At 41.4% G+C, this 21,729-nt stretch overlaps 2 protein-coding genes across 6 annotated transcripts in view; one reads left to right on the plus strand and one right to left on the minus strand.

Annotated features, from left to right (window-relative positions):
• Window positions 1-86: 86 nt before the first annotated feature.
• On the plus strand, window positions 87-15,005 carry r3hcc1l (R3H domain and coiled-coil containing 1-like). 5 transcript variants are annotated; one of them, XR_001966087.1, is made up of 9 exons: window positions 87-99; window positions 339-389; window positions 988-1,491; window positions 3,871-4,052; window positions 4,332-4,402; window positions 5,320-5,415; window positions 5,502-5,642; window positions 8,131-8,263; window positions 14,978-15,005. XR_001966087.1 is itself a non-coding variant. In XM_018751056.1 (8 exons), the coding sequence occupies exons 3-8, from the start codon at window positions 1,000-1,002 to the stop codon at window positions 8,139-8,141; spliced, it is 993 nt and encodes a 330-aa protein (XP_018606572.1). In that variant the 5' UTR covers window positions 87-99; window positions 339-389; window positions 988-999; the 3' UTR covers window positions 8,142-8,703. The 5 variants fall into 5 exon arrangements, 3 of the variants coding, with proteins under 3 accessions (XP_018606572.1, XP_018606570.1, XP_018606571.1); XR_001966086.2 differs by lacking the exon at window positions 14,978-15,005 and adding an exon at window positions 9,258-9,630; XM_018751056.1 differs by lacking the exon at window positions 14,978-15,005 and having other exon boundaries at window positions 8,131-8,703.
• Window positions 10,954-21,729, minus strand: part of LOC108933589 (lysyl oxidase homolog 4-like) — a 22,340-nt gene continuing 11,564 nt past the window's right edge. Inside the window, exons 5-14 of the mRNA XM_029258960.1 lie at window positions 21,467-21,680; window positions 20,974-21,154; window positions 18,075-18,229; window positions 17,737-17,904; window positions 15,767-15,929; window positions 15,053-15,296; window positions 14,516-14,631; window positions 14,011-14,147; window positions 12,007-12,118; window positions 10,954-11,705 (exon numbers count right to left, since the gene is read on the minus strand). Of these exons, the coding sequence (XP_029114793.1) occupies window positions 11,635-11,705; window positions 12,007-12,118; window positions 14,011-14,147; window positions 14,516-14,631; window positions 15,053-15,296; window positions 15,767-15,929; window positions 17,737-17,904; window positions 18,075-18,229; window positions 20,974-21,154; window positions 21,467-21,680 (1,561 nt within the window). The 3' untranslated portion in view covers window positions 10,954-11,634. The remainder of the gene's footprint in view (window positions 11,706-12,006; window positions 12,119-14,010; window positions 14,148-14,515; window positions 14,632-15,052; window positions 15,297-15,766; window positions 15,930-17,736; window positions 17,905-18,074; window positions 18,230-20,973; window positions 21,155-21,466; window positions 21,681-21,729) is intronic.

The following is a 21,729-nucleotide window of genomic DNA, read 5'->3' on the forward strand; positions in this document are numbered from 1 at the left end:
TCGTCTTTGCACGGGAAGGGAAAGATGTCTTATACATATATAAGTTATGACGAAGTCAACTGGAAAAAAGAACTCGTTACTAAACCAAAACATCGTCTGGTAATAATATTTCTATCTGAACTGTACATGATAGTTGCAAAGTTTTGTAGTCGATGAACCTAAAGTATGAGAACTGTGCAGAACTTAAATATATATTTTAGATTTATTTTAAGTATTTGTATTTTTATATTACGAATAAATGAGACGCTGCTGTAATTCTTAACACTTTATTGAGACTCAAGTCAGGGAATATCACTCAGAAAACTACGACTCCCACAACAACCTTCGACTCGCCGCAGGTTCATTTCGTCATCAAATGTGGCCTTGTTTGGATGACGTCACGGGGAACGGTAGGCATTCAAACGTCCGGTGGTGCGTTCCGTGGGATTTCGTGGGAATTTTAAAAAAATAACCTGATGTTCTAAATTGTATTTTGTAAAAAGTAATAATTATTTTCAGGATTAATTAATGGGTTACGTTTTTATTTACTAAATTTTCAGATTTACCTCAGTATTTCGATGTCATGGACTCATGCAGTCAGACTAAACTACAACTAGTTTCCAGTTCCTGAAGATTCTCTGTCATTTACATTTCACAACACAACACTCAACAGCCTTAGTTGTGACAGTTATGTAAATCATGTCAAACAAAATTATAAACAATATTATTTTTATATGATTAAGAAGTGTTTTAGAACTAAATAAAATAAACTAAACTAAATAAAACCTAATGTGTGTACAGAGTATATACTGTAATAATTATATATATATAATTTATATATAATTAATATATTTATGTTTGTGTAGTTTGTGTTTGAGTAATATTTATATTTTGCCCAAAGTAACTGTGGTTTCAACACACAAGACTGATGAGTTCTTTTAGTCTTTTACGCTATTCAGTGTAGTCGTCTCATACATTTGACTGGTTCTTTCTTTCCTGTTGGACCAGTTCTGAGCAGGGATGGACAAGGCCCCAACATGCTCCAGGAAGCCTGACCAGGTGCTTTACACCCCGAGGAGGAGCCAGTCTCAAGGAGGTCCTGGGAAGGAGGAGTGCTCCAGCAGCTGCTCAGCCAGAGACAGGCCCCAAACACAGGGGACTGCAGGCAAAGCCCGGACCAGGCCTCGCTATGGGGACAAACACAAGAAAAGCAAAGGGCAGGGAACCTGCTCCAAGGAAGGGGAGGGCAACATACTAAATGGAAAGGCAGAGGGTGAAAAAGCGTTACAGGAGCTACTGGATGTCTCTGTAGGACCAATAGAAGTTCAGAGCCCTGTGAGGCAGAGTGACAGTTCGGAAACAGCTGGATCTGAGACAGTCTACAAGGAAGGGGGCATCCCTGAGAGTCCGTCCAACCAGACAAGCCTGGAGGAGCTGGAGAAAGAGGAGGAAAGCTGGGACACCCTTTTCAACGATGATGGCGACTGCTTGGATCCACACTTAATAGAGGAGGTAAATACCAGTCAATGCACATCCATCTGCTTTTACTGTGAAAATGCAGCTTCTGTTTTCATATCCATCTTGAAATGTTTTTCCTGTTTCCAGTTTCCTTCCCACTTATCAAGTGTATCTTGTATCCCAGCACTTAGGCAGCACAAGATTACCCCGATCAGGGATTTTTTTTTCTAATATAAATCTACTTGCAGTTGTTGTTATCTGTGGATTTAATTAAATAAAACATTGCATGCATTTCATTTTTAGCACAATCAGTGGTGATAGTTTCGTCTCTATGGGCATACAGTTATATCCGTAATTATTTGGACAGTGACACAATTTTCACCTTTTGGCTCTATGCCACAGTGGATTTGAAATGAAATAATCAAGATGTGCTTTAAGTTTACACTTTCAGCTTTAATTTGAGGGTATTTGTATCCGAACTGGCAAAATGATGTAAGACTTACAGCACTTGTTACATGCGGTCCCCCCTTTTTAAGAGACCAAAAGTATTTGGACAGTTGGCTGCTCGACTGTTTCATCACTAGCTGTGTGTTCATTATTATATATAGTTGATTTCCAGTGTGGCGTTTGCGTTTGAAATCTGTTGCTGTTGACTCTCAACATGAAGTCCAAAGAGTTGTCACAGCCAGTGAAGCAAGCCATTGTTAACCTGAAAAATCTAAACAAACCCATCAGAGAGACAGCAGAAACATTAGGTGTGGCCAAATCAACCATTTGGTACATTCTTAAGAAGAAGGAATATTCTGGTGAGCTCAAGAACAGCAAGGCCTGGGAGACCACAATTACAACTATGGTGGATGACAGAAAAATTCATTCCCTGGTGAAGAAAAACCCCTTCGTAACAGCTGGCCAGATCAAGAACACCCTCCATGAGGCAGCCGTATCTGTGTCAAAGTCAACAGACAGGAGAAGAATTCACCAGAGTAAATAAAGAACGTTTACCACAAGATGTAAACCATTTGTAAGTCTCAAAAACAGGAAGAACAGATTACAGTTTACTGAAAAACATCTTTAAAAGGCTCTGTAATTCTGGAACAACATCCTGTGGACAGATGAGACAAAGATCAACTTCTACCAGAATGATGGGAAGAGAAGAGTATGGAGAAGGGAAGGAACTGCTCATGATCCGAAATATACCACCTCATCTATGAAGCATGATGGAAGTAGTGTTATGACGTGGGCGTTTATGACTACCAGTGGAATTGGTTTCCTTGTATTCATTGATGATGTCACTGTTGACAAAAACAGCAGGAGGAATTCTGCAGTATATAGGAATATAATATTTGCTCAGATTCAGCCAAACACTTTAAAACTCATTGGCCAGCGCTTCACAGTGCAGATGGAAAATGAGCCGACACATACTGTGAAAGCAACCCAGGACTTTTTAAGGCAAAGAAGTGGAATGTCCTGCAATGGCCAGGGAAGAAACCCAGCGTCTGGTGATGTCTATGGGTTCCAGACTTAAGGAGAATTTGTAACTAATATTAAAAATTACAATTTCATTTATGATTGTCAGTTTTTTCAATTACTTTTGAGCCCCTAGAATTGGGAGGGGCCACATATAAAAAGGGTTGTAATTCCTACATGGTTCTTACAATATTTTGGACAAAACCTTTAAAGCTGAAAGTTTAAACTTTAAAGACGTCTTGATTGTTTCATTTCAAATCCATTTCGGTGGCATACTGAGCCTAAATGATGAAAATTGTGTCGCTGTCCAGATACTTATGGACCTAACTGTATAATTGTTTCTGTTAAGTTTTTAGGGGCAACAGGTACTGTAGTGATAGGCATTGCTGCCTTTGGGCTCAGATGTTGCGGGTTCAGATCCCAACTCCTGCTGTAGCACCCTTGAGTTAGGTACTTACCCTAAATTGCTCCAGTAAAAAAAAAAAAAAAAAGCCCATTTTTATAATAAATTATAATAAGCTTCACATTGTGAATCACTTTGGAAATAAGCTTCAGCTAAATGAATAAATGTAAATATTTTTCTAACATAGTAAAACAACATAAGGGTGGTACTTCTATTGAATCAGCCAGGAATGTATTCATTATAGTGGATTACAGCCTTTGTGATTTAGAGAGAGCCCCTTGTTCTCTGCTTTGTGGCTTTAAGTTCCCTTTAATCCCATATGTATTATCTGAGTACTAAAATACCCTTTCCATACATACTCTGGGTTAGCCGTTAGTGCTGGTGTTTGTGATGATCGGTAATGTTGCCATAAGTCATGATTGAGTTCAGGCTTCAGAATCCATTTGAATCACCCTGATCTGTATGCACACACTGCTGGGTTTTTTTTTTTTTGTATTGCCTGATTGGGTCCACTGCTGCTCACAATTTAGTCCCTATTTCATATTTTTTGTCTTGTCCCACAGCTCTCTGCAAAAGCCGGGAAGAAGAAGGAATCCATCCAGGAGCCACAGTTCAATTACTACAACTGGGATGTGAAGCCAGAGGTGGAGCTGCGGGAAGACGAGCTGTCGCACATCGTGGAGATCTACGACTTCCCTGCTGAGTTTAAAACGGAGGACCTGCTCCGGACCTTCCACTCGTTCACGTGTGTTCCCCACCACAGGGCGCACACACACGCGCACACACAAGGACAGTTCTCTCTCCATCATGACACGTACTGGGGCCAGTGCATATTATAGCAAACGAAGGGTGCAGTGATCACAACTTTGGTGTTTTTCCAATTGACAGTTTTTCAGTTTGGAGTGAACAAATTCATGTATGTATCTCATACCTCCCTGATGTTGTCCAGCTGTGCTGTTTATTACAACGTAGTGGTTATAAGGTGCTAGTTGAAATGTACATGTGCTTCTCCGTGTCCTGGCAGGCAAAGGGGCTTTGACATCCAGTGGGTGGATGATACGCATGCTTTGGGTCTCTTCAACAGTCCAATAGCAGGTGAGTCTGAGGCAACCCTGAAAAGCTCTAACCTAAACACCATAAGCTCTGTTAATAGCTGTAATTGACAGTTATGTTTCTATAACTAAGAACATTTTATATGCGTCCTTTATAGCGTCTCTCTGATTTTCATCCCTTTTTTTAATGAGATGAAATACCTCAAGTATTACTGTTTTTTAAATTTTGATAGGTAAAAAGTTTCAAGTTTATTGTCATAGATACAAGTACCATGTACATGTATCATGAAAATCTTCCTGAATGCTTCTCCACAGACTATGGGCAAGGACAATAGAAATACTGCACAAACAAAACAATGACAAACAAAACAATGTCAATGATAGTGAGTAGTGCAACAGCAATAACAGTAAATAATGGTAACAGTAGTAACAATAATGCCATTTGACAGCCAGAGAAGTCAGAACGAGAGAATGAGAATGCTTAAAGTGGCAGTGTAATTTACCAATGTGCTTGGATGGAGCAGTCCAACTCTACTTACTAAAGGTGGCACATTGGTTAGTGTTCTATAGTCTTACAGCAGTGGGGTAAAAGCTGTTCCTGTACCTAGCTGTGCAGGTTCGAATAGACCTAAGCTGTTTTGCAGATGGCAGGGAAAAGAAAAGTGCCCATGCGGGGTGACTATGATCTCTCATGATGCGCGTAGTCTTCAAAGAAAAGAAATTCTGTCTAGGTTTTGTTATCATTGAGTCTTCATTTTTAATATTCCTGTATTACACAACGATTCAATGTCTCAGAACTTCTAACCTGAAAGGGTAGAACATAGTGTTTTTGTCAGTTCCTGCGTGTGCACTTTGAAAGTGTTCCAGATGGTATGTCCTGTTTGCTGTTTGATGAAATACGCCTTTAGTCTTCCATCAGTTTCCTGCTGTTTCTTCATATCTCTTTTTTCTTTTCCTTAGCTAAAGAGGCTCTGCGGATGAAGAACCCCATGATGAAGGTGCGGCCCCTTTCCCAAGCATCCTCCACCAGCAAGGCCAAGGCACGCAGCTGCTCAGGTACTCTGGGTATATCTCAGCTTTGCAGTGTCCCCTGACTTCAGTATGTTTTTTAAATCCTCAACTATGATTTTTCTTCTTCCTAGACTACCTGCTGCCTGCCAAGGAAAGACCCCAGACCAGCGCGGCTCTGGCCCGCAGGCTAGTGATCGGGGCCCTGGGAGTGCGCAGCCCGCAGAGCCGGGAGGAGCGTGAAGCTGAAAAGAAGAAGCTGCAGGAAGCGCGAGGTGAGGATGTACCGGGGTTGTTGTTCTTGGAGTCTCTGTACAGTTAAGGACAGTTTTCGGTGCAGTTAAATTGGGTCTTTTCCTACCAAGTTGGGCCTTCCTCCTATTTTTACCACTAGATGGCAGCAGACATTTAAGTGACATATGATCTGTTTTATGAGTGAACTTTCTCTTTGTAGCAGATTTTTGCCATTTTTAGCACCAGAGAAAATTACGGTTATTTCATGGGGGAGGTTACGTCCTTTGTTCTCCAAGTGCAGCCTTTCCAGTAGCAACCAGTTATTTGGAAAATGAATATTTCTGGGCCACTTTCTAAAGAAGCAAACAAGTGTTGAAGTTCAAATAAATTCCTCAATATTTTCCCATTCTTCATTTACACAGTTGTTAATGTGTTACTAGAGATATTCAGGTAAAGTACCTTGAGCAGGGATGGTATGGTACAGTAAGGTACCCATCAGGGAGGGTTTGTAAGAAGAATTTGAAATATGGGTGCTTATTTCTAACATGTAAATAAGTCATGTGACTGAGTTTTTAATTTTTGTAGAACAAAAGCGCTTGGCAGCAAAGCAGCGTGAGGATGCCTGGGAGGGCAAGTGAGACAGGAAGAGAAAGGAACAAAGGAGGAGGAGGAGGAAGGTGCTTTTCTTCCTCAGTTCCAACAGAGAAACCCAGAGGAGGACAGTAGTTGCTTTTCCCAACTAATCACACATACAAATGGCAGCCTGGTAATGTCAGAAACCTGATACACAGGATCTTTAGTGAGGTGTAGACATTCAGAAGAGACGGTCCCTTTTCTGTGACACACATCATGATGAAATGTCATTGAGATGGCTGCGCCAAAGCTCTCTGACACCCTCAGCAAGTATGGCTGGTTTTATCAGACTTTTAAGCCTGTTTTTTTTTTTAGGAGTGTCGCTAAAATACCAAACTGTCAAATGTTCATGAAACCATCAAATCTAGACAGCCTAGTTTTTTATATTATTTTTAATTTAATGTTTTTATCTGAGACCCATCCAGCTTTTCAGAATTTGAAAAACAAACAGGGTGTTTACTTATTTATTAAGTGTTTTAATAAGTTCTCCAAAAGAAGTACATCTACTGTGTCCAAAGACAGGGTGTCCAGAGAAGGAGTGTTTTTAGTTTTTTGAAAAACACTCACTCGAACTGTGGAGATGATGTGCTCTCTGACAGTTATCTTGGGTGGTAAATGGCCATCGCATTGCCAGAGAGGCTTTTCCTCGTGGAGCCAGAGCTTTAAAGGATGCTGACAGCTCAGTTCAGCAAATACTCAGTTTTACTGTTTGTTCAAATGACTGTGTTTAATCTGGGTGCTGATTGTCATTGGTGTGACTTTCCAGGGGTATACCAGGGAAGAGAATCCCACACAGTGAGAAAATAACATTGTCAGACCACTGTTCATCATCACCAAATTTTTGCCTTTTAAAATGCTCAATCTTGAGTAAATTATTTTTTTAACTTTATCATTTAACTGTCTGTACTTGAATAAATAAGTCGAAACATCAGGTTTTTTTGTTTTGTCTTACACTGTTGTGCAGTTTTCAGTCATTGTGCTCAACTGGCTGGTTTTTACTAAATCAGTCTGAAATGCTGTGATTGAGAATGGGCAGATGTTTTACACTGGATTGAGAAAGCTGACATGCTTCAGTACTAGTAAGTAATGGCTTCTGCTGATAGTACGTGTAATTGAACATGTTTCCTGTTGTCGAGGGAACAGTCTGTTAAACTGCTGAAGTGACTCAAGATTTCTGGGAATGGTCTAACACCCCACTCCCACCCTACTCAAAAAGCAACCCTGAAGCAGAGCAAATAAAGCTGCCAAACGGTCTTGTGTAAAAGCACTTTGTTCTGATGAAATGTGGCTTTCGGGTAGACAGAACAGTACTATCCTGCACTTGGCTTTTCAGAAATCTTCAGAAGCTGAGCAGCTGGTATTGATAAGGTTTTAGATGCCAGATTGGTTGAGACAGCCGTCCTACTGCTATCGTCATACTGTTTCTGGGTATACAGGATATATTGGAGCAAGTATCCTTATAGTTTTAATGTATTTTTGTGGTAGTTTTTTGTTTTACCTCTATTAAACATCTTTTCCATATTTTTTTCTAAACAACCACAATTATTCAACAGTGACAGCTTAAAATGGGAAGTGAATACAAAGACAGTAGTCTTTTTTTCTGTTTTTTTTCCCCCCAAACATTTAAATGCAGAAATGGGTATATATACATTTCCACTGTTAATGTTTTCCCCAAATATTATACATTTGTACAGTATATAAATACATAATTCCAAAATGGAACGAAAAAGGCAAGTCTGTGCTCACATTTGGGTTTTTGCTCACTAATAGCAGGAAATTTAATATTTTTATGTTTAATTTTTGTCCATTGCTACAGGGATTTGACCCAGCAACCTCCAGGTTACAGGTCTGTATTAACTAAAGTGCTGCTTGCTGTCTTGATTTCAATTTATCCAGGTCGTACATAAGTCAAATGTCGAGCATTCATAATGAAGAAGCACGCAATGCTTGTGCGAACGTGGATGGTGGCCATCGCTGCTCTCCACATTTCAACAGACCAGTGGAGTGCATTGAACAACACCTAGACCAGGTACTCCAAGCACAATAAACTTTTCTGTAATCTTTAGTTGTAGGTTGGAGAAGTTCTTCCCCCTTTTCATATTATTTTCAAGTGAGTGATGGTGTCCACAGGTTCTGTGGTTTGAGGAAGCAGTTCAGTTCTTTGTAATTTATGGGGACATGACGAAAGGCAGATTTTAACTTTGTAAAATTTTAACTAAGGTTTTACTCAAAGTGTTAAGTATCTTTGTTACTTTAAAACAAAATTGTGGGTTTCCTAAAATAAATCAATGTGCTGCATTTGAAGCTGAGCATCACGTGTGCTGTTTCAGTAATGGGAGTTTAGATTGGAAGGATAACAGGCTGTGATTTAGTATAATCTGAGTGTATTTCTATATATGACTTTTTGTATATGGCTTTATGGGTTCCTATGTGTAATGAACCCTGTTGTTATGTGGACTGTTAGTAACCCCCCACTGCCTTTAAACTTGGCTGATGTAAAGTGAATATTATTCAGTGCCACTAGAAATCTTCATTGGTGTCCACTTTACACCGCCGCACTTAGCTACTCTTTGCCTCAGATGGCTGTTTTACATTTCTCAGAGTTATTATAATGAGGATTTGGTAGCCTTTAATGTGTTTAGCACATGTTAATTTAAATAACAGGATACACATCTGTTAGCGCTTGTAACTGTAGGTGTAAAATTAACCAACAAGGAAAATTTTTTTTACATTTTTTATTGAAATTCTTTACAGTTTTTTTAAATCCCGTATATAGAGACGTCTAAAGAAAAATCATTTAAAACGTAGCTGTGAATCTATAAAGTAAAAATAAAAGGGGTATCTCTATATAGATGACGACATTTTTGCAATTATCCCTCAGTTACTGTTCACTTGTGGGCTTGATGAGAAACCAGGGCGCACATTTGTCCTCTGGAATAAGTGATGGGTCTGGAGATACTGCCGTCCTGGTGTGATGTTACCATACCACCGAATTACGTCACTCTGTTCTTCTGTTTTACCAGATTTCTGCCCCCGTGAATGTTTGTGCTGGTCCTTATAAGTGTGGCTTCCACATCCCGAGGGCCAGCCGAAGAATGGGAGGGCGTTTGTAGCTACGGACCACCAAATTGGTTTTGATATGTTTGTTTACTCAAATTAAATGTGCTTCCACACTGGCCAGTTTATAATCACATGAGTTTAACACCAAGCTGGTACGCTTGCGTTACGTATTTCACATTTATGTTTAGCTATTGGTTTTGTCCAGCATGACTTGCATAGTTCTTTTGTTAAAATGCAAGGCTCTGGAAGCATGCAGCTATTTTAACTTTGCCTTGCAGTCAGAAGTCCTAGGTTGAAATCCCATATCCTGCTGTAGTACCCTTGAGTAACGTTCTAACCCCAAATCGATCGAATAAAATTTATCCTGTTGTATAAATGGGTAACTCACAGTAAGTATATTAGTGTACAAGCCTGTCTTGGTAAGTTGCTTTAGAGGAACGTGTCAAGTGAATTAATAACCTCTGTGATTTTCTTAAGATACATTCAAGCAAGGAATATAAGGCTATGTGAAGACACTTGTTACTGATCGTTGTTTTGTTGTTCTGACCAAAGGAACCTTTACAGTGATGTGAGGATGAATATGTGTCGTCTACAGTTGATGGGACACCAGAAATATCCGATTTGCTGGCTTATTAATCCGGGGCCATCATAAAAAAGTGAACCCTTGGGGGGGGATCAAGAACATGAAGCATGGTTTAAAATAGACCTTTAATGACTGGGTTGCTTTTACTTTTAGGTGAAACGTGTTCCCTTCTTAGTAGAATTCCAGAGAACAGCAGAGCATACAGCAGCTGTGCGAGCGGTTTGGCCTCTGCGGCCAGAGTGCCTGTTCGACGTCCCGCTTTGACGTTGCAGCCTAAGCCCTCTGATCCCTGGCTTCAGAAAGACCACGGCTCTCTGATGCCTCGCCCACGCAAACAGCATTCAAATTTTCAAATTCCTCTTACACTTAGCAGCAAAAAAAGGGGTCCTCAGATGCTGTTTGCTGCCTGTTGAAAATAGCAACACATCTAACGTTTATTATCGTAAGAAGTTATTTTGAGCTAAACGCACAAAAAAAAAAAAAAAAAATCATGTTTAAAGGGCTTGATGAAAACCCTGTCACAATATTGATGTTTAGTGTTCTGCTGGAATGCAGTCAAATGATTTTTTTTTCTCTCTCTCTCTGCGGTACTGAAGTAAAATATTTCTGGATTTGTACACTAGAAGTACACTGAACACTTAAACCCAACCCGCTTATTTTACAAGGACAAATCGGAAACATCACTTTAAGAAGGATTCTGTATTGGGGGAATAAGACAAATATTTTAAATGTCTTTAAATAAGTCAGTGGCCACTTTAGAAAACGAGTTTATTGTGTCTGCTGATGACGGTTATCATTTTGGGCACAATTCTTACAAACAGAACTGTTTGAATAAAGTTTAAACAGATAAAGTGCATCATTTAATGAAAATTAAATGTAAATTTCATATTACTCCAGCACTTCCAAAATAAAGAGCAAAACACAAAAACCCCCCTTTTAATGAACACTTAAAACTTTACATGACAATACATTTGCAATACATTACAACATTTATTTAAAATGTATACCTAATGTGATAAACACAAAAACAAAACCATAAAGAAAATACTGCAAATGATTTTGAATAATCAGCACCGTAATAAAAAGCACCTTTTGTTCAAATGTGAAAGACAGACAAGTATAGAAAATACTAAAGAGAGAAAGAGTTGCCTTTTGCTATAGGCTCTGTAGTAATACACAGATTTTATTTTATGACAGATGAACATTTCTATAAGGGATCATCCATTGTGTTTTTATAGGTAGCCCTCCTTCCTTTGTGTTAGTTACTGTAAGTTATTAGTATTTCTCTGTCTCTCCCCAGAGACACCACCTGGAAAGCAGTTGCTAAACAAGAGTAACAACCACCAAAAAGTTACACTTCTGGTGACTTTAATAACAGTTTATTAATTTCAGTCTTTAGTAGGAGTATTTCAAAAAAATCTGCATAATAAGAAACAGTATGAAAGATGAGACAAAGTCTGTTCGGATTCAAAGTTTGGGGAGTTGTTCAGAAGTGAACTAATGGTGTTATTGTGGTGACACCTGTCTTTGTCACAGACAAAGATCTTCTGAAATGTTCTTTCATTACCCGCGTCTGAGAATTCGGTTGAGTGCAGCTTGTTCAGTGTCACCATGCTGCACTTGACAATGTGGACAGGTATCATTCTGTGACCTTTTTACTCTCACCAGCACCCTGGTGAGATTCCCTCCCCCATCTTAACCCCTCTCTGCCCCCTTCTTGGCCCCTTGGCGTCCACAGCACAGGGAGCATCTTGAGGTTAGATGAAGTTATTGGAGATCTGGCGTCCGTGTTCAAAGAGATCTTCGATCTCAGGGCTGTAAGCATCTCCTGCGGACGGTGCGAGACAGGAGGAGATATCTCACAGTAGCTGTTTTAGGGAGAACACTCCAAAAGACAAAACTGGAAAAATTCCTAAAAGAGCTGCTCGAAACTTGCTGGCAATGCTAATTAGACTGATAAAGACATCTCGAAAAAGACCTCGGAAAGTAACTTCAAAAGTTTCCACCCAGAAAGGTGGCATTTATTGAATGTAGAAGAAGGCAGCCCACTTGGTTTCTTTAATGTCCCCTGAAGCCAGTAAAAGACAAAACAAGGAATCGGATTCAAGTGAAACTGGTCAGCTCCGTACCTGCATGACAGCCATACATGAAGATCCTGTGTCCGTCGTACTTGCATCGACACCGCATCGCGTTGTTCACGAAGTCTGATTCCGCCATGTCCAGTGTTGGGTTCACTTCCACCTACAGGAAACCAAGAGACAGAAATAACCCATTGCTCAAGTACCAGCGCACATAGAGGTGGGTGGGGGGGGGGGGGGGACAAAACCCTCTCCTGGTACATTTTCATACAGAATTATTGTTCTGATCAGTGTTAAATTATTGCTATTTTGGCCTGTGTCATAAGTTTCCGGTATAGTCCGTTGTTATAAGCTGAGCCTTGAAAAATGATCAAAATATATGCTTATATATTTTAAAAGCATATAACTGCAGATGTAGATGTTTTAAAACTCGTTTTATGAATGCTTTATTGTCCTAACAAAATACACTAAAAGGCCCTTAAGCATTGCAAAATTTCCACACGACTAAAAAACCTAATTACTCATCTATTGCAAATTAATGTTCTAATAAAGCTTCAAAGCACTTTTGCCTTCACAGAGGTCTTGGAGGAAGAGTCATCTCACACTGTTGTGAAACCAAAGCCTGCAAGGTACTGAGTCATGCATTTTAATGTATATCTCCCAAATTGGTATCTTTAACTCTCGGTTACACCCTGTAATTCCGCGGGACTTGCTATATGGCAGCCTTAATGGTTCTTGTATAAGATGTTCCACAGACACTAAAAGTGACCTAAAATAGCTTAACCCAGGAGCAGTTAAGAAAAATGAGGAATAAAAGCCCAGTTGGTAACCTTTGTTCCTGAACATTTACTCCATGTTTCCTAATTAGGTTGTATCTGAGTCCCTTGTCAGAGCTATAATGCTGCAGCCCACCCTGAAGGAAGACTACTCCCTTTTAAATTAAAATGTTTTACCTCCAATGCATTTTGTACATTGTCATAGTTACCAAACTCTTTTTATTAGACTTCACTGCTGTAAAAAATTACCGACATGCAGTTGTGCAGTCATGTCCCAGCTGCACACTGCACTGCCTTCAACAGCTAATAAGTGTCTCAAATTGTGTGCACGCGCATACACACATACAGAGTAAATGGAGAAAGGAGAAAAATCATTTATCTGACATTTGACTCTCCAAAGTGACATGTAGTTTGGGGATTGTACACCGAGTTACAGTGATTTACCCATTTATACAGCAAGGTAATTTTTTCAAGGTAACAGCCTTAATCACTGTATTACCTGTTCTCCCACTGTATAGATACTATATACATTTTTGTCATTGTAGCACGTGCATGTATCAAAATTTATATGATTGAGTAATTTTGTATGCACCAAACTTCTATATTAATTTGGAGCTTCTAAATGAATACACAAAACACAGAATTTGCTAAAATGATTATGTAGACATGTCTGTTTAACCCTCTTATGCAAGAAGTGACTACATCCTTACACAGATATTTTAGTACAGATACCAGGGCTACAGTCCAGCTGCCTAACTTATAATATTCGGGACTGTTTCCTTAGCAATGGTGCGAAAGTACACAATCACTTTAAACACAGGTTCAGTGCGATCTTTTTAAAACTTCGTCAGCGTTGCCTACACTGAGAAGTACAAAGAAACCAGGCGAGCTTCTGCTTTTTTCCTTCAAATTACAGTCTGTTTCTTGGCTGTGACTCTCATGGCTCTTGTGCTCCTGTCTGCCAACGAAACACACGTCCAACTGCTTCTGTGCTTTCAAAAACAGGCCAGGGAAACTCCTAACCTGTAAATAACGCATTTCAGCAGGAGCACAGCTTCACATCCATTCAAATTTCTATACTCTTCCAGAGCATGTTTGAGCTAAATACTCTTCTACATCAGCAAATAGCCAAGAAACAAAAGAATGGCGTCTATTTTATGATATTCACCTTAGCAGAAACATTTGATCCAAAGCAGCATGTGCTTGTAGCTTATAGCTTTTAGTCTGTGCAGTGAGATGTTCAGTGAAAAATTCAAGGTCGGGTGATGATAAAACAGACCTGGAAGATGTAGTCCCCAGGGCTCACGTCAGTGATGTCTACCCACTGGCAGTCAATGTCATGGCGGTAGGTGTCCCAGCAGCCTACTGAGATACCTTGCTCTCCCAGGTTGTAGCAGGCATAGCGTTTCTGCAATCCTGTCGGAATTAAACACAGTTTCCCCCCTTCAATTAAACCTTTAAATTTATTCTTTTAGCTGATGCCTTTCTTCAATGTGTTAAGCTTACAGTCACTTACCCATTTGTACAGCTAGGTAATTTTTACTGAAGCAATTTACAGAAAGTACTTTGATCAAGGCTACTGCAGCTGAAGATTGAATTTGAGTCCTTTGAGTACAAAGATGGTCATTTTAGACCGCTGTGCCACCTGCTCCCTTAAATTGCCGATGTGAATTTACTGCTGTGCTTGAACAGTATTAGGCCCAGATATAAGGCTTCTTCTGGTTTCTACGCACAAATTATTCCCCTTAACAGCTGCTTGATGCAGGAAGTACCATTTGACATACCATCTGGGCAAGTGGTGTCCTCCAGACAGAAGCTGGCTTTATGACCTTCTGCCACTCGGGAGCCATTGAAGGTCAACAGGTCATAATGCGTGAACACCTCAATGCTGTGATAGTGTCTGTAGGAACAACAGTAAAACAACAATGATGGCATTTTTGCAGCTAGGAAGGATGTTCATTGAGAAGATGGCAAGACTACACAGTGAGAAGGGTTTTCTCTTAGGGGTGTCTCAGGGGTGAGTCTACATAAAGTGTTACCCATTTTCAAGTTCTAGTCCTGGATAAGTGTCTTAACAGGCAAAGTGACAATATTATTATTTTTATATTATCTAAACCTGAAGTGAAATCAAGTAGTGATTAATTACTGCTCCTACAGTACACATAGATTTAAACAGTACAACAGGAGCAAGACCAAATGAAACTTGGAGTACTAGACGTGCTACAGTTAATTTTGAATGTGTTAAGGAAATGACAAAGAAAGCCAAGAGCTGCCCATCCCACATCACTATGACAACCAGAAACCACCCCATCAGCACCGACCTGTGACACTGATGCCAGACCCAGGACTCGCGGGAGGCCCGTGGCCGAAAGTCTGCGCGGCCCAGGTTGTGAATGCGGGAGGAGAAGCGGAGCAGGCGCCGGTAGCCGTATGGCCAGTGCATGCGGCTGGCAGAGGAAGACAAGCAGTTCTCCTCATTCGCACAGGTGAGCAGGTGGAGTGGCCGGTCCTCCAGGTAGGCCGTTTCCTGGACCAGCTGGGCGTCCAGTACCAGGTCCGGAGCCGCTGGTACATGGCAGAGGATACAGAGCAATCCATCATCATCATAATTCCATTAAAATCACAGAAAACATCAGTATAACAATAAAATTTACCTGATGTTTTTTCCCCAAATCAGCTCACAGTTATTTATCTATTTATACAGCAGCTAATTTTTTTGCTGGAGCAATTTTAGGTGAAGTAGTTGCTCAAGGGCACTACAGCAGTAGGTGAAATTTGAACCTGCAACCTTCCCATCCAAAGGTGGCAGATCTAAAAACTGTGCTACATGCTGCTCCCAATAAGGGATGAGATGATAAAGGGTTTTGAATTATTACAGCCATTAGTACAATTATTCGTCTTGAACATCACTGAAGTAATAAACAACCACGATGGATTTTCACCCTCTGACAAAAAGCACTATTTCAGTTTAGGAACAGGTCCGGATCGTCCTCCTCAAGCGCGCGAGTGTGTTTGCGGGTGGAGGGTGCACTCACCGTCTACGCAGGTGACACCCGCCGCCTTGGAGCCGCCGCCACGGGGACAGTACACCTGGCCGTTCCTGCGACACTGCTGGATAGACAGCTCCGAACCCGTGCAGTGTGTCCCGCTCAGAACAACATCGCTGGCACTGGGATCCCCGGGCCAGTACCATGTTTCCTGTATGACAGAAACACAGAGGCCGTGGTTAGCGTCTCGACAGCAAACCACCGATAACTACATATCATACTCGAAATAGCTTCTTAGCATAATGCCTGTTTTTCATTCAAACACTCAGTAACATCACTAATCAGAGCAACTAACTCAGACTATTAGTTACACATCACTAACAACTCAAGTTACACATTTACACATACAGAATAAGGCATCTTTAGCACTGAGCTAACCAATTACTAACATTATAAGTCACATATTTATGCACACAGGAGCACTTAAGCGCTGGACTAACGACAGTAACAGCGGAAGTGACATTTTTATGCACTCAGAGACTTATTAACATTGAGGTAAACAATCACCAGGAACACAAGTGATATTACTGCACACAAGGCCTTGTTAGCAACATGCTAACTAGTTATCAACGACACGAGTCACATATTTATGCACACAGATTGCTGCGAATGTCGGAGGTCTCTTGTCACCTGGCTTTTTACACACGGACGACATAATTATCAGTGCAGGTGTCCACGATTAAATCCAAGAAAATCTGCATTTTTTTGGCTCTATTAACTGCAGTCATTAGTTCTTCTTCATACAAACAGGTCCCCATTTTTTCCACTGTCTTACCACAAGCATTAAATTTTTACTTTTTTTGGTCACATCTAAGCAAAGAAAACCTATTTTTAACTTTGTTTTTCTTCTGACTCTTTCTTCTGCAGGCGGTCAAGCATTTTTTGGGGGGGTAAAACCTGCAATTACTCTTAGCAAAGAAAAAAACAAAACAAAAAAACACTGCGAAAATGAGGATAAATTGAAATACTACAATGTTAGAGCAAAATGGTGAAATCAAGAGAAAAATAAATAGTGGCACTAGGGAATATATCTCATCAGTATGCAATAATATTAGTCTTGTTATTTATATACTGTTTATTTTATATATTTATTTTCAAAAGAGTTCTTTGTGACAAGATTCAGTCCTTACATTAGAGGTGAGGACTAGAGAAAGCAAAGCACATCCATTCATCATGGAGACATTCTTCAGGTTTTTTTTTCTTAAATTTCCAGTGAAACTCAATCCTGCCAGTTAACATGAACATTTTATCATCATTGGTTTCATTTACAAAATTCTGACAGTCTACTGCAAAACGTTTAAAGCAGCACATTGTCACAGAGTTAGTCTTCTAGTTTTCATTTAATTCAACTTCATTGACGCATGTTGTACCTAATATTATGAAGCATATTTGATCTTTTGTGCAGGGGTGTTATGACAGCATGGTAGAGCAGTGGGTAGTGACTGCTGCCTCACAGTGCCTGGACTGTTTGGGCAAAGGTTCGAGTCCAGCTCAGTCTGTGTGGAGACACTATGTTTTCCCTATGATGGTGTGGGTTTCCTCTAACCGTCCAAAAACATGTGTTCCAGTTTGACTGGTGACTCTAAATTGCCTTTGGTGTGGGTGTGTAGCATCAATCCTTTGATGGACGAGCGCACCATAACTGGCCTCGTGCCCTGTGCTCGGCTCCGGACCGCAGGAACCCTCAATTAGAGAAGCGGCTGAACAAAGGGAGTGAGCGGATGAGCATTAGAGTTTTTGATATCCTCTGTCAAATAAAGTGAAATAATTACTTTCTCAGTTTTATGGGTATTTTTACTGAATTCAAAGCTACAACAGTAGGCTTCCTTTCTGCTGGCAGCCTTACGGTTACAAGCACAACTCCTCAACCAGTAAACCGCTGACCAATCTAGGCTCTCTCACACTTCCAGGCTCAAATGCTGGCTTGTGCTGGGACAAAGGTAAGAAGCCAGACATACCTGGTGAGCCTGGGAGGCAAAACCAAGCCCCAGCTGGCGACAAACCACCATTGCTTCATTCAGACCCCAGTTCTCGCTGCAGACAGCCCCCCATCGCCGTCTCCCATCCACTTCCATCAGCACCTCTACACGTCCCTCGCCAGGCTCCCGCCCTCCAGCCAGCCGTACCTGGATGAGCAGGGTGGAGCCAAAATAACAGGAGTTAAGTCAAGATCAGCAAGAAGTTGTTATCCAGGTAATAAAAAGATGGTGGCATGACAGCAGGGGGCAGACTTTGAAGGCAAGGATACCACAATCAGGAGGGCTACTGCAGAAGGGAAGAGTGAAAAAGGCCTCACCGTGCTCTCCAGGCCTGTCTTGGGTACATTGCAGCGGACCGCAACATCCTGCGAGTGCCTGCACGTCCCAAGCGGCACCTCCCGGTGTTGGCATTGCATGATGGATCTCTCCGTGCCGCTGCACTGCACCAAATTCATGTGTATGGGGCCTGTCCCTGGGGGGGGAGGGAACATGCTTCGTCAGCCAGACAGCCACCAGGGGGGCAGGGTAAACAAACCCAGGCATCCCAAAATCCCATATTTTCAGAAGTAATCCTTGTGGTTGAGAATTCAACTCAAGCTCTAAACAGCCATGTACAACTCATTCATACAGGTTGAATGCAAAGCCTAAAGTGGGAGGCAGAACTGTTCACCTCATAATACGACTGCTTTAAGGAATTTAAAAGAAAAGTTTCTGTAACCAAAGACTTCAGTGTTTCCCATTTCTACAGGCAATGGCAGACTGGGGTGCACCTTTGGGGATCAGAGACACTTGTGATTAAGTGGGATGCGGTGGAGACGAGGGTTCCGCTAATGAGAAGGCCCTGGTGAGGAAAGGCTTCATCCTAATGAGGTAACACCGCGGTACGCCAGGAAAACGCGTCCTTAAGAAACCTCCCTGCCAGGCCCCCATTCTACTGTTTACGTTATCAGCGTAAACATTGTTTGGCTATCGTTGGACCTAAGTGTGTGGAGAGCGGCTAAGGAGCACGTCACTGGGAACCAGTTACCGCCAGGCAAGCAAAGGCTTCTACTGTGGAGCCATAAGTGAGGGGCAGACTGTGGAGAAAATTACATATAGAAACCGGAAACCGCTAACTTATTTTCGAAAAAGCCCCAAAGCATCAGAGTGTAGAGATGTGAACAGGAGCTCCTTTCGCCTTGTAATTTGGGCCAATGAGGACATGACGGGTTATCTCAGTGCGTAATTTTTGCTCACTGTACGCTCAGCTTTTCGTCTTCTGCTTCTGCCTTCTTCTCACAACAGAAAAAAACTATCACACCCCAGACATGCATATCTTGCATAATGACAGAAAAGGTGAAGTTTAACAATATTGTTCAGATCCAAATGTTGATGCTTAACAGAGATTTCCAGATCTTGGACGAATACAGCTGTAGCATCAGTTTGTCTCAAATTTTTTTTTTTTTTTTTTTATTTTGGCTGTTATTACATCTAAGCTATTAGAAGTTCATCTGGTAGACTGACACATGTGCTATGCAAAAAAAGTCAGACGGATAAATATGGCAAACAGAAGTTATGATCTGTAGCTGAAGTGCTTTCTGCAGACCCCATTATATTCTCTTCAGTATATATTGTTAGTCTGCAAGCTCTAATGGATGCCTTCTTTAACAGCTATATGTTTAGCGGCTTCCAATGCCACTGGAAAAATTATACGTGATGGTAAAATGTATAAAAAACACACACAAGCCATCCTGGAGATGCAGCAGAGTGGAAATAAGGCATCTTGGTTTCTTTCATGATGCTTTAGTGGTCCAGCAGCTAAACCGACCAGAGGCTGGCTGTTATACCAGCAGACTCCTTCAGATCCGGCATGAGGCTTCCCAGAGAATGAAGACGTGTTCCATTCTCAGAAAGAGAAAATTGTTCACTAAGATCATTTTGTTGCTTAGCTGAGACTTGGTTTTTACCAGTTTTCACAGCTGAACACTTTATATAACCAGTTGAGAGAAATACTCCATGGTACTACAGCAGGGCACCTTATGGGATTCAGACAAACAACTGTGTGTTTAGTCTACTGCTTATTCTGCTTTATACTCCGATCATTTTAAAAGTTGTGAAGCTGTGAGCTTAGACTCATGAAAGAAATTCTAACAGTCAATACCCTTCTTACACTACCCCCAATCCTTCTTAATAGCTGCTCAGAATTATTTATGATTTCTTCAATTTTAATGTTACTAGAATATGACAGCTTTCACAGCACTGCTTATATTCTTATTTACATTACTCATTTAGCTCACTCTTTTCTCCAAAGTGACTTACAATGTTAAGGTATTTACAATCATTTACGCATTTAGACAGCTGGGTAATTTTACTGGAGCAATTCAGGGTAAGTACCTTCCTCAAGGGTACTACAGCCAGTGGTGGGGATTGAACCTGCAACCTTTGGATCCAAAGGCAGGAGCTCTAACCACTATGCTACCAGCCATCCTTTTTTTTTTTTTTACTTACACAACCATTCTACACAATCTCTTTTTTTTTTATTTATCCTTTTGGTCTTTCCAAGTAAGGTGCCTGTTGAAGTATGCTGGTTGTGGACATGTGCTAAATGAGTATGAACACATGAAAAATACATGAAAGAATGATCTCTGAAGAGGCACAAGCTCAGGGATCCCAATATGGCATTTACAAGATATCCACTCCCCCTTTCATGGTGGGCTCATGCCCTACTTGGAGGCAATATGCTATTTATATGGTTTTTTTCCCCCTCAGAAACCATCTCTTTTTATGTGAAATTGCCATAGCTGGAACATGCAGTTGCCTTAATCACTTTCAGGTTTTGAGGAAATGTTTATCAGGTTGTCAGGTTTGAAGTGCTGGATTTCTGCTGAGGACCATCTGTTTTATGTTCTTTCTTATCACATGAGGATCTAACATCTTTCATCATATTGTTGACCAACAAGAGCCCATGAGTGGGTGGGCATCTGCTCTTTTCATATCCAACCATGTATTACTTCTCACAAGCTTCTCGAATCACTTGCCTTCCACTGTTCCTTTTCAAAGCTGGGTACTGAGGGGCATGCAGATACATCGCTCAGCTCATCTGTTATATACACCACAGGGCCCTTTTTGTGCAGCAGCTTGTGGAACCAGTTTCGAGACAAACCATCATTTCCAGCGGACCCGAGTCTTCGGCATTCGGCAAAACTGTTCCTTCTGTTTCTCCGTGCAGATGCTCACCTTGGCCTAGCTGTGCCCTGCGCAGAGCCTCCCGCGCCGTACCAAAGCCCAACTCCCGACACACCACACTGGCTGCAGGCAGGTCCCACAGGTGGTCGCACACCGTGCCCCACTTGCCCTCACGCAGCACCTCCACTCGGCCTTCGCCTAGGCGGGGCCCTGCCTTGAGACGCACGACTCCCTGGGGGGTGGTAACAAAAAGCACACCTTTATTAGCTCTGGGAACCCCACAGTGTATCAAAGTTGTTGAATTCCAGACCCAGCAACTAAAAATACTGCATATAGAATAAAACTAGGGGATCTACAAAATGATTTGGAGGTCAAAGCTGCCATGTTAGGACTAAATTAATGACTAATTAATGAATGGGTAGCTTTAACTAACCGGTAGCTTAACCTGACTATTTACAGGCAAGCATGGTATCGGCAGTAAAACTCGAACACCGATTTTAACTGTAGGGACGCAATCTGATGAAAGGAGATGAGAGCCACTCACTTCATGGGAGCGGGGCATCCGGGGTACACCATCAAGGGATCGGGCAAACTGAGGCCCTGGAACACAGCGTGCAACTGCGTGCATACCGTGTTCACATGGCTTGTTGCTGCGTGGGATTGACAGCAGGGCATGGCACTGATCCAGGTTGTTCTCCGTACCCTGGCACTGCACCTTCTCTACCCAGAAGCCCTTCTTGCTGACCAGGGAGCGCAGTCTGAGAAAAGGAAGGAAGAAAGCCAGGAATTTGACTTGGGTGAGTCCCA

This window comes from Scleropages formosus, chromosome 16 (genome assembly GCF_900964775.1).
Source record: "Scleropages formosus chromosome 16, fSclFor1.1, whole genome shotgun sequence".
Taxonomy (NCBI): Eukaryota; Metazoa; Chordata; class Actinopteri; order Osteoglossiformes; family Osteoglossidae; genus Scleropages; species Scleropages formosus.

Coding starts and splice junctions, on each gene's coding strand:
- r3hcc1l (XM_018751054.2), top strand. CDS start 1,000: ATGGACAAGGCCCCAACATGCTCCAGGAAGCCTGACCAGGTGCTTTAC. Junction 1,492..3,870: donor ATCCACACTTAATAGAGGAG/GTAAATACCAGT, acceptor CTTGTCCCACAG/CTCTCTGCAAAAGCCGGGAA. Junction 4,403..5,319: donor CTTCAACAGTCCAATAGCAG/GTGAGTCTGAGG, acceptor TCTTTTCCTTAG/CTAAAGAGGCTCTGCGGATG.